This window comes from Tenebrio molitor, chromosome 9, assembly GCF_963966145.1.
Source record: "Tenebrio molitor chromosome 9, icTenMoli1.1, whole genome shotgun sequence".
Classification (NCBI taxonomy): Eukaryota; Metazoa; Arthropoda; class Insecta; order Coleoptera; family Tenebrionidae; genus Tenebrio; species Tenebrio molitor.
Genome location: NC_091054.1, coordinates 5,573,759 through 5,587,014, shown reverse-complemented (window position 1 = coordinate 5,587,014; position 13,256 = coordinate 5,573,759). Strand labels below are relative to the sequence as shown.

General features: G+C 35.8%; 1 protein-coding gene across 1 annotated transcript; it reads right to left on the bottom strand.

The window, feature by feature from the left end:
* Nucleotides 1-341: 341 nt before the first annotated feature.
* LOC138138216 (uncharacterized) lies at nucleotides 342-4,238 on the bottom strand. Its single transcript, XM_069058013.1, has 2 exons — nucleotides 4,038-4,238; nucleotides 342-2,911 (listed from the first exon to the last, which is right to left on the bottom strand). Exons 1-2 carry the CDS (start codon nucleotides 4,047-4,049, stop codon nucleotides 731-733), a joined length of 2,193 nt encoding a protein of 730 aa, XP_068914114.1. The 5' UTR covers nucleotides 4,050-4,238; the 3' UTR covers nucleotides 342-730.
* Between the last annotated feature and the right edge of the window lie 9,018 nt (nucleotides 4,239-13,256).

The window sequence follows — 13,256 nt, the reverse complement described above, 5'->3', positions numbered from 1 at the left end:
TCAAACGTAAAACATTCAAATTTAAATTTTATTGAAAATGTTCAAATTGACCACCGTTATGCTCAATGCATAACTGAACCCTTCGAGCAACATCTCGACAAATTTTAGTGCACAAATCGGGGGTAAAAATTGTTCGAAAAACCTCCTTAACATATTCTTTTGAAAAAATTCAAAAATTGAATGTTGCAAGATTGAACAAATTTGGCTTTTAGAAAGTGCCATCTTGTGACACTTTGTGTAAAAGTTGCTACCACATTTCTGGGCGCTCTGTGTCATTTCAAAATGTTCAAAATTCCCACATTAAGTAACAGATGTTTTTTGGCGACAAACAAAAAACAAAATATTTCGCAAAATATATTTTTGATATAAATGTTAGACCAATTACAAAATATAAAATAATTGTTGAGGAATAAGTCGATTATGACACAGATTACAGAATATTTTAACAGCTTAAGATTCTAAAAATTTTGTTTGTTTGGCGTGTTTTATCGAAAAGAAATGTGCTTCATTCTTTGTGTCATAAAATTCTTCTTGTTTTTTGATATTCGTACTATTCAAAAATGGAATTTTTTTCGTCATCCAAAGAAAACATTACACTTCAAGTTTTCTATCTTTTGCCTTTACTTTGTTGCCAAATAAACAATATGATGCAGTCACTTTTTTCAAAACTACTCCTGTGAAGACATCTTAAATAATCGAAAATTTCTACACGCCAAACTCACTTTTACATTCACTGAAGCAAACTAACAACTTCGCAATGTCCATATTTTGTCGCCAAATCTAAAGGACTAAAACCTTGTCCATTTCTGATACTGACATCAGCTCGATCCTTCAAGATCTTCACTACCTTGGTGTGTCCTTTAGCGCAGGCCAAATGCAGTGGAGTGTTCCCCTTCACATTCCCAGCGTTCACATTGATGTAAGTAAAGTTGGGCAGATCAAAATCTTCATCGACAACCTCCCCTCCCTCTGAAGTGCAATTATCTTGGACAAACTGAAGAATCTCTTCGACCACTTGGTGATGACCATTCTGACACGCCGCGTGCAACGCCGTATTTCCAGCTCCATTCGAAACGTTTCTACACTTGCGATCCAGAAGAAGCTTGCCGATTTCAGAATGACCGTTCAAAGCGGCCAAGTACATGCCAGTCTCGCCGTTCTTGTTGGCCCCATCGACGTTAGCCCCGTTGTCGAGGAGGCTCTCGACGATATCATAACTTCCATTTGAACAAGCTATCTGCAGAGGGGCGGTGCCGTCTTTGTCGGCTCCATTCTGGTTGACTCCAGCCCGGCAAAGAATCTTGACAAGAGTGAGATCGCCTTTTGAACACGCCACGAGGAGCGGAGTGTCGCCGTCTTTGTTGGCAGCGCTCACGTCGGCTTTGCACGCCACGAGGAGTTCGACGACGTCGTGGTGGCCGTGAAGAGACGCTAGGTAGACCGGACTGTCGCCATCTTTACTGGCGGCTTTTACGTCGATGTCGGAGTCAGCAATCAATTCGACTAGTTGGGTTTCACCCTTGAGACAAGCTACGTGAATCGGGGTGTATCCATCTCGACAGAGAGACGCCATGTTGGGATCAGAGAGAACCAGTAGACGGACCACGTCGGCCATCTTGAACGAGTCGGCCGCCATTTGGACAAGTTCGTTCGTGGTGATGACAGAATGGATCTTGCTGTTGCGTGCCAACAAGTCTTTCAAGGTGATTTTCTTCTCTTTCAAGCGACACTCAAATGTGGACAAGACGTTTTTGTAAATGTCCGAAGTTTGGTCCAAGCTGGACAATCTGTCAAGAACGCTAAAGTTTTTGAGACGATCCTGATGCACATCTTCTGTTACTAAAATGTATTTCTTCGTCGGACACAAATTCATTGCTTGGTAAGTGGTTTCGTTGGCCTCCACAATTAATGGAAATTTTCCAAAAAGCCACAACAATTTGCTTTTGGCACTTTCATCCAACTGCTCGATCCTCTCGACGTCTTTTGTAACAATCTGAAACTGAGTCCCTTTCTTTCTGAACGTTTCAAAATCTCCAAGTTCTCCATCCAGATCGATTCCAATCTCTTGCACTTTCTCCACACTTTCACCACTAACAACTGTAACGTCAAATTCGAGGATGATCTTCTTCAACAGTTCGTTTTTGCTAGTTTTACTTGTTACTGGTACAAATGGTTTCATCACAGGTGCCAACAAAATCAGAGCTACAGCTTGCGTCACAAACTCTCTGTCCAGTTTCCTTTTCTTGCCCTCGGTTTTACTCCATTCCCTTATAAAGTTTAGGTACAAGTCTCCAATCTCGTTGTTACAGCGAAACTTGTTGCGAAACATCTCCAAGGTCCTGGTCTTGGTATCATCAACGTTGTCTTGATTTGCGTATAAGTAGAAGCGTTCAAAAAATCTGTCATAGTCTTGGAAATACAACGATGCGTCACTAGATTCCTTATTTATCCTAAATTTGAAACACTCTCCACTTTTTGATATTTCAAACAATCTCTGTTCGTCTTTGTATACGTCCAAAACAAGTCTGTCATCCAGAAGGTAGAGAGGTTTGTCAGGAACTTCAAATTTATGATTGGTGAACACAATGAACTTGAAAGAGGTGATGTCTCTCTTTTTCTGCAGTTCCACAAAGTCCTTGAAGTATTTTTCAATGCTGAAGTCACCTCTGGGACTTGACAATTTATTTCTCATCGACCCACTCTTGACATGTTTCAATTGTAGGGCGTAGTTTCTTACAATTTCTTTTTCTAATTTCACTACAATGTCGTCGAAAGCGCCAAAATCTTTGTCGTTAGAAGATACAGAAAATTTAACTTCCGGGTCAGTGGCATACGTCAGAACTACATTCGCTACGTTAAGGTCTTCGTATTCCTTTCCTACATCGGTAGTTCCAACACGTTTCACGAAAGACTGCAACGAAAAAAATGTGAAAGTATACAATGTGAACAAAAAAAAAATCGCATCAAAGTCGCCTTTGGATTGATTCATAACGCATATCTTGTAGAAAGTTTTTCTCGATTTAATTGACAGATGTCACCAATTTGACATTATTTTATTTATCTAACTATTTAAACCAATACGGCACTTCAGAATCGAAATTTTTCAAAACAGAGAATGAAATTATTCTGTCGAACATTGCTTGCAAGAATTTAAGAGACACTTTCCAAAGCAAAATTCTTTTTACAATGCACCTGCTCTATTTAGAGAACTAAAACCTACACAAAAACAGTATTTGTCAGTATGACATTTACTCAATTGTTTTCCAAAAAATGTTAACGAATTATATTTTAGAAAGAGAGTGAAACTAAAAAATAAAGAATGGTCTCTGCGTGGAAAACAACCTGCTGCATTCGTGTCTTCAAGTGATTTCACTGTATTAGTACAGATTGCAACATCTCCCAGATATAATTTAAAAACCCTATGATAGCACTAACACATCTTAAATTCAGAGACGATTTTGATTAGGCGATTTTTTTAGAACCCAAATCACGATAAAATCGCATAAAGATATTACATACATATTTTATACAGGGTGATTTATAATAAATGTAAAAAACTATACCATCGTATTCAGGAAGTCATTTTAATAAGAAAATGTTATATGAATATGGGTCCTATTTTGTTTATTTACAGAACTACATCAGATTTAAATTTTATTTACAACTTTAAAATTTAGTAGCCATGGTAATAAACAACTCATTCATTTTGGCAACTATCAACTAGTTACAAATTATGTTGTTTATTACCATGGCTACTAGATTTTAAAGTTGTACTTTAATAATAATTTCAATAAAATTTAAATCTGATGTAGTTTTGTAAATAAACAAAATAGGACCTATATTTATATAGCATTTTTTTCTTAAAATGACTTTCCGAACACGATGTCAAAGTTTTTTACACCTATGATAAATCACCCTGTATGTGCACCAGACGGCCAAATGGGTGTGGCAGCACACGCCAGCAAGAAATACATTTTAAATGAAACTTAAAGTTGGTCGGTTAATCCACATAAATATGTAATATGAAAAGAACTTACATCATCTTGCATTGTTACTGGTGTTGTTACAACAAAATTAGTTCAGATGTTTTCAGAAGAGCATGTGGTTTAGAAAAGCAATGAGAGTTGACTACAAGCTAACGAACACCGACCACACTCTATTTAAATATAGCTGAACTGCGAACTTGACCGAGCATCCAAATTTATCGCAGATGTAGTTTAAAGAATACATTCTTGTGATGCTAACAATGTGGCAAAGAGATAACGATATTAGATCGTTTTGTATGTTTAATGTCACACCCAGGCGAGCATGTTGACTCATTGAGTCATTGAATGAATACCTCCAATGTTATTATTGTTAAAATATTTATTTGCACTTGTGTTTTGAAACTGAAAAGTCATCGGGAACGTTTTTCTTCGAAACTGGAGGGTTCGCAATTGTGGGTAATTATCTGTGCTATTTATGTCGAGTGCAGGAAAAATTGTATCCCCCTGTTTCGTGTTTTATTATAACCCTGTTCGTCTAAAGGGCAGGGATGAAAAAGGTTAATTATGTTGTATGTTGAGATACCTCGAATAGGAAACCGTTTTTTGCAGGCTGTCTATTTACCGAGTGTTCATCAGATACATCATCACACGCATCAGAAGAGGGATGATCAGCCCACGCTAGTGGAAAATGCTTAAGTATGAAAAAATAGTGATATTTGGGATTTTGAATAGTATATTAAAATATAAGATGCAGAAGGCATCTATTCAAGCACGCATTTTGCCTCTTTATACCATTTTATAAATAAAAAAATTAAAATTTTAAATGTAGGGAATTTTGCGGTGGTTGGTGACATTTTTTATGTGGCATAATATTAGCCGGCTGTGAAAAAAATTAATTTAAAACGTGAGATTTTTTTAATTTTCGCATTTGATGTTTCAAAATGAATGCTGAAGAAAGTTTATCACTAACGCCGCCGCAAATTAGGCAAATTGCACAAAAGACGTTAGAAAATTTACTGCCGGAGAAGTCCAAATCCCAGAATGAAAATTAAACGTCTTGTTCATTGTTATTTTTTAATTTGCTTTGTTCTCTGCGACATTTATTTTTTGACGTCTGTCAGTTGACACTTCACGCTACCAACATCAATACAGTAAATTAATTAAATAATTAATAAATAAATTAAAGCACTCAAATAACGTCATTTGGGTGCTAGAATAGACTTATTCTAAACGCAAAATAGAAAAAATGTTCTTAATCTGTACCGCATTAGACTAAACAAGGATAATTTATGTCGCCTGACTCATGCTCTACATTCGACTGGTTTTTTCGCAAAGATAAACACACGATCGGTTTTTCCTGTGAGATAACTGGGATAAGGAGAAAAGATAAAAATAATTCTTTATATAAAGGGAAATTTACAGAGATTAATTCCAATGTAGCGTCTTTCTTGATTGTGAATAAATTATAGCCTGCAGTCTTAAAAATTCTTCCATTAATAAATGAATTCAAGTTATTGGAGAGGTGGAACACGACAATAAAACTAATTGCAAGAGGTCATAGAACTTCACAATAGATTGCTTATCAATAGATAAAAATACAAAAAGAAAAACGTACTATATCTCACAAAAAACATTATACAGGGTGATTCATATAGTTTCATAAATATTGTAACCAGCGGCAGATTCCGGTCTCAAAAGGCTCTTGACAATAAAATTTTGATTCATACATCAAAAATTGTGCCAATTTTTGATGTATGAATCAAAATTGTATTGTCAAGAGCCTTTTGAGACCGGAATCTTTTTTGATTTTGATTCAAAATCAAAGAAATTCCTTTTCGAGAGGATTTCCCTTGCCATTCAACGTGGAAACGCTGCAAGCATTCGGGGCACTTTTCCAGATTCCGCAATATTATCGGAAATTTTTGTATTATAAAACAAAAATGTTATGTAATTATGTTATTAATATAATGATAAATCACAAATTACTATATTGGTTTTTTCACTATTAGTAAATTGTTGCTATAGAGAACATATTGGTATTATAAAGTTCGCTTTAGTTTCATTTTGACAACATGCCTGACAGTTTGTTTCAACGTAAAATATTTTCATTTATCTGCAGTTCTAAAAAGGTGGTAGTGGTGTCTAGAGGTTGGATTCTACCGCCGGTTAAAGTTTGTATGATACTATATGAATCACCCTGTATATTCAACATATACATGAAGGAATTTTGGATAAAAATAAAAAAAATATTCTATTTTGCACCTTTAACAGTACCGGGTGGGGCATCGTATATGCGCACGCGAGAAATCGCGGCTTCTAATTAATTAAAATTGGCGAAATTTTATATACGTGACTAATTATTGATAAGGTATATTTGAGAATTTTTTAATTTTTTTTTGTTAATAAATAAGGCCGTAACAGTTTTATTAGTTTTCTGAAATTAACTGTTAATTTACCTATAAAGTTTTTACACTAAATGAATCTGTATCTGCTGGCGCATCAAACCCTGGTGGCACAATTACAAATTTTGACTTGGTTAGCTAAATAATTCGCTTTTTTATTTAAACGTAAACCAGACGGGTGATTTACGGCACAATGGTATAATTTCCCAACAAAGGTATAGCCGACCGTTTTAAATCTTTTTGCCATAAAATTGACATTTTCCATTGTCACCTAAATTTACGACAGCACAAGTAGCAGGTCATAAATAAAAATGATTTTGAAAGTTGAAATGTAAAACTGCGTTTAATTCAAAATCTAATTGGTATTTTTTTCCGTAGATTTCGTAAATAATTGTAGGAAGTGAATCTGGGTAGGTTAGTATAAAAATCAGAATTTGACTTTTTGGTTGAAATTTACATTTTATTTTTTTTTGGCTTTGTTTGTAAGTGAAAAATTATCAAAAAATTATGAAATGTACCTTACCAATAGCCAGGTAAGTCTGAAAAATTTCGACAATTTTTTTTAATTAGAAGTCGCGATTTCTCGCGTGCGCGTATACGATGCCCCACCCGGTATAACACTCAAATGGGTATCGAAAAGGAGTTCTTTTCGGTACCGGTTTCAGGAGCATTTACTTAAATTTGTAATCTTGGTAGCGACTCACAGTGAGTTGTAATTGTTACGTGATCACTGCACTTCACGACACTTTAAATTCAAAACTTGCAATTGTTCGTCTAGTTACTAGTGTTACCAACCCTGTATTTTTGCCAAATATAATTTTCCTAGCATTGTGTTTTGAACTTTTTTTAATGTAATATTTAAAATACGGGCAAAATAGAAAAAATATTGTATTACAGTCATTTATAAGCCATTTTGTTGCACTTGTTTGCTTTATAGCATTCCTCGCTGCGCTCTTCGTGCACTAAAAAACGGGTGCGACAAAATCGTGTCTTATAAAATTCGTATAATAAATTAATATTATATTTTGTGCAAGTTATTATTGTCCCATCCCCTCAACACAACTGTTAATATAAACGAACAATAAAGAAAACGCTCTGAGAAAATTAATTGAACTGTTTGCGCCAGAGTTCGATTAAAAAAAAAGAAAATAAAAACAGGTTTAATGCAGCTAGAGACATTTTATTTTGGAATTATTACATCCGAAGAGCAATAGTTATTTATATTATAGTGCGGTAGGTGTATTTTACAGCACGACAACTAGGTTTCAGGTACTCGGCTTTGTTTCTCCTCTATTTTTTCATCACTAGAGAGTAGATATCTTTATCCCTGGATTTTCCACTTCTGCTACGTGCTCTATTATTTGTTGTTACAGTTGAATTAAGTGACCAAAAAGGTCCACTTTATGCAACGGTAACATTCAAAAATCTACTCCCACAGGTTACGAAAATATCGATCTTCATTTTGAGTGTAAATCTGAGGCAATTACAATCTTAGAAGCATTTATAATAACCCAATATTTAAATAGTTTTGCAACAATGAAAATTGTGGTCCCTAATTGTGACGATCAACCAACCACCCTAGCTGAAATGTCGTAGTTTGGAGGTGCAGTGTCTGTTCCGTTGTAAATTCTATAAAATCATCGGTCTAGATACCATGGTGTATTGCTGAGTAGCAAAACAGATTCGAGGGGACAAGTCGCGCTCGCGGCAGTTTCATTTGCATGAGCCATTTAAAAATGCGTTAGTGCTCTTTTGGACATTTCTGCAATTGTGACATCTGTGCAAAGAGTCTCTCGGGTGCCGCTACGGCAAAGTTTTGGCAACAAGTCCCGACCTTTAGTCAGAAGTCGTCGTTTTTCAGCAGTCGGCAAACAGCCAATTTATCAATTTTAATTATGCAATTTAGGAATGATTAATCGCGGAAAATAAACGTTAATAGTCCGAATTGAAAAAGTTCTGGCCTCTGCAGACCTCCGACTCCCCCAAGATCTGGATCCCATTTAGCACGGCTCGACATTCATTTCCACTTGTCAATATTTGACAAATGACCTGTCTTTAATGTGCTATTTATATTCTCCCACTCGATGTCGGTTAAAGTGCGTTAATAGAACAATTCTCCGGTTTTAATCGAAAATCCATGTTTTCCCCTGGCGAGATGTCCCACCCTCGGGTCTAGACAAAACTGAACCGCTCCATCAAGAAAGTTAATAAAATTACTCACTGCTTAGGTACTTAAGCTCTTAATTAATTATTATCGACGCATAATATTTCGGGGACGGGATTAAACTGCTCCGGAGACATTTACATACTTTGAAAACAAGCGACGAGCGAGAACCGCGTTTTATCTCGACGAAAGAACTTCATTTCCAGCAGAGTTGGCCCGAAATAGACGTGAAACGCAAGCCGATGGCGTGATAACAGCCTTTCAGAGGAGGAGTACCTAAATATCAAATTCTCACATTACTTAAAACGTGCCCTCACTCTAATCACGTTAAATGCGAGATGGCAGCCTTGGATCTCTTTCACACACTCTCGGCTTCTTCGCGATCGAGGAAGGCGATCGAAGGCGAAATCATTGCCTTACGAGATCATAAAGTAAAAGATAAGGATTTGTTTCATCTCGTGTGTTTCACTATCTGAACAAAATCGATGACAATCAATTTGACACAAAATGAAAAAGTTGTGAAGAGCGGAGAGGTGTGTGAAGAAATAAAGATTGCATGCGTGATACACTGCACGAGGGTTCTCAAGTAAGCAATTTATGAAGTAAAAAGAAATGGATTTTTTTGGCACATTTATAAAATTCCTTGATCTTGGGGACTCATTTTGAGGTTATGGAACCAAGCCTGAGGAATTTATTTATCTAAATTTCACCTCAAAGTTGGCGTTGAAGAGTCGATTGTGAACGCACCCCTTATGTAAAAACGTAAGATTTAAACAGCTGATCCGTCATCCGTAATGCGTAGTGCGTTCACAATCGAATCTTCAACGCCTTCTTTGAGGTGAAATTAAAAAAAAAAAAAAATGTCTCAAAATTCGCGAATTCCAAATTCAGAGCGTTGTAAGGGATCATTTCAGTAGTCCAAATATGGAATAAAAAAAAAATCGGGACTCCGAAGGTGCACTCCTTGAACTGCGTTTTTTTCAAATACAGACTGAAAAGTTCAATATTTATTGTTATTTATATTTATGATGTATATGATTGTCGAAAATAATAACGTAAAACAATTTTTTGAAGAATAGCTTTATTTGGAGTAAAAAAATCTAAAATTTTTGTAATTTTTGTTAAAAATGGATCGACAACGTAGGTAGAATAGTATTTAGTCACAGTGAACATGATGGCTGCTATGCATCGAACAAAATTAAAGTGCTTATATCTTCTTCAGGAAGAGCGGTTTTTTTTCTAATTTTTCGAGCTCCACTGGGTCCTTCCCTACCACGCTCTGAATTCGGAATTCGCGAATTTTGAGACACCCTGTATAACAGATCGAGATCCAATTTTCGAAATCTGTTATAAGCATTTAACGAGCGAATATCGTATAATATTTTTTGTGCTATCGATTTTTCTTAAACATAAAAAATACTTTTGGTTGAGTTTTAAATTTTTTTCCCTCTTCGTAATGGCACCTTGTAGCGTTCTAACGTATAACAGGTCTGCTGTCATCCATAAAAGTTCTGTTATTTCGTTGTTTCCATAACAACAGACATGGATTCGGTAAAATGATCTTACTGTATCCGGTAACGAAGCAGGAAATGAGTGAAACTAGGTCGTTAGCGCAAACAAAAACATTTTATTTGTACTTCAGAGTAATCATTCAGTTAATTGTGATCAAGTACATAGATGGCAGGTTTTCTATTCTTTTACAAACATAGATTGTGTTCTTAGTCGGTATAGACCTAAGAAGGGGGGAGTGAAAAACGTTAATAATTAATTGAAACAAGAACTGTACACCTTAACAAACATATGAGTGATCAGAGAGAATGCTCGAAAAGAAATCAAGAGGAGTCAAGTCAGGCGATCGGCTTGGCCACAATTCTACATTAATGAATGAATGAATTGTTCGTTTTGTGTGAGCAATAGCGGAATCTTGTTTGTTAGTTTCACATCATCCCGTTGATTTACAAATTGTTGAAAAACGAGTCTTTGATGTCGTTGAAGAAGATTGGACCAATAATTCGCCTTCGCGACAGTGCAATTTAAATGGATGTAATGTTACCTTAACAACATGGTGAGGAATATGTATATCCTGACCAAATTGTATGATTTTGAGAGTTAACCAAACCAGGAATGTGAAACCAAGCATCATCAGAAAAAAGCAGTGTCTCGCATTTCATTATTAGCATTTGAACTGGATAATGAACATTTTTCTCTAATATTGGATGACACTCCCTAAGTCCTACCTAGGTCCTTCGAAATGACAAATTGAAGTTTTCAGTTCTTTCTCTATTGCCTTCCTAACTCCTTCCGGAGTATGTTGTCCACTTTCACTCTTCAATTTAACATTTTGTGTTTGACAAAACAGTCTCCATTTATGCTTAGTAAACACATCCGTAGTATCTCACCCCACTTTGTTCGTATATTTCCATATTTTAAAGTTAGTAATATCAGATCGAGTCTTACGAGTTTCTTCACAGCCTTCGCTGCAATAAAATCGATAAAACCTAGTTTTAAATCTTATCGAAATCGTCGAACCGCAAAGATATTCAAATATTATGTCACAATATGTTCCTGCGCATTCACATTTTTTGCATCTACAAATAGTAGGATTTTACGGTTAGTATTTGAGATAGGAACGTAGAGATTCGTTGATGGCTTTATCACAAAGGAACACAATTTTAAAATCATTTTATTGGATGCTGTAAATTTCTGGGGGAGTGCGGTAACACGCACGGTTAATTTACTCTTTTTACAGTTACTTTAAAATTAAAGTGTTCATACGTTACTTTAATTTAGTGCAAAATAACACATTTCCCTGTATTATTTTTCCGATAAATGTGTTTCTTTAATTTTTATTGACTAATAAATATTCATAATAGGGAAAATACAACCTATCGGGTTGGCAGCTCTGTATGTCAAAACAAAACTTTTGGTCAGCCGAAACGTCTAATACAAATGTCGTACGGTACGTAGCTCTAATTAAACAGGCACTCGGCTTCGCCTCGTGCCTGAAATCTAGTTTTCGCGCTATAAAATACCCCTACCGTACTCTAACGTAAAAGTTAGTAAAACAACTGCCTCGTATGAAAAATTCCAAACACAACGTATCGTTTTTTTTTTTTTTTTGTTAATTTATGATCAAGAATGAGCTTGGATGAACACTTAGACCAGAGTACTACCGCCTACGACGACACTTAACATGCATTGTTCTCCATGGTTTCATTGCTTTTGACGGCTTTAACAAGAACAAACAAAACTTCTTCATAAATGCAAAATCCTCCCTTAAAATGTTTTCCCTTAAATTTTTATTGTAATCTCTGAGACGTAAAACATTAGCCTGCCTTAAAAAATCTTTCCGAATCCGTAAGAATAAACTTTATGAAAACAAGAAAATCCCTAAGCTAATAGCAAACTTGCTTGTTCTTGAACTTTAGTGAACTTTAAAAGCCTTAAAAAGTGTTAATCTCCAACGTCACCAACTTCTAGAAAAGCTTTTGTAAATAATTAATGGCGCAGGAGGCGGCGAATAGTGTACAGGGTGATTTTGAAAGTTGTACAGATATTTTAATCACGAGCTACTGGCTTCATGTAGAACTCGGAAAAAATATTTAAAAAATTCTATGTCAAAAAATAAAATGACATTTATTTTTTGAGCTACAATTTTTTTTAATTGCTTTTAGTTTTCTACGTTGTCCTGCAACCTCGTAGGTAAAATTTTGGCACATTTTAAAAATACACCCTTGTATATGATGTTTTATAAAATGTACGCCAATGCGAAGTAACCTGTAGCAAATATGCTTTAAAACAAGGAAACCGCATTGGTGTACGTTTTATAAAATATGATATACAGGGTGTATTTTAAAATGTGCCGAAATTTTACCTACGAGGTTGTTTGATAAATTAAAAAAAAATTGTAGCTCAAAAAATAAATGTCATTTTATTTTTTGACATAGAATTTTTTAAACATTTTTTCCGAGTTCTACATGAAGCCAGTAGCTCGTGATTAAAATATCTGCACAACTTTCAAAATCACCCTGTATAGTACGAGCGACAACTTCAGGCGAAAAATATTTTGGGAAAAAATGTAATAAACCAAACTGGTCCTACTAAAAAATATGCAAAAAGACGATCCGATTCCGTTGCTAAATGATTCGCTCCGTTCCGCTGCTGCAATTTGAACATATTGGATTCGAGTGAAGCATCAAAAGCCTGAAAGCAATTTCTTGTCGAGGCAAACACGAAATTCTAACAATTATTGTACCGAACGTCTCGAACTTGTCCGATTTATTTATTCCCTCCGCGTATGACGCGGTCGCCGCCCCCGTTTCGGGGTAGAAATGTATTCTTATTTTAGACGGCCAGATACCGTGAGAGCGTCTTCATTATTTACGCAGAAAATCGCGATCGTAAAACGTTGAGGACTTTTTCTCCACATAACATTCGTCGGAATGATCAGTGACCGTGTTAGATAAGAGCCATCTCGTCGATTTAACCCGAATAAAAAATGTAAGGAGCGCTGAACCCCCATCATCCCTCATCTTTTATTTGTCGCGGGGCGTAATCGCCCCATTAGCGCAAAGTGCTACGCTATTTGTTTACGTAATGTGGCGCAATTGTTGCGACGAAAGTTCCATCTTGTTTGAAACGCGCTCTTCGCGATCTGGGACGGTTACGCGACGAGTTTTCTATTTTACAATTTGCAAAATCAAA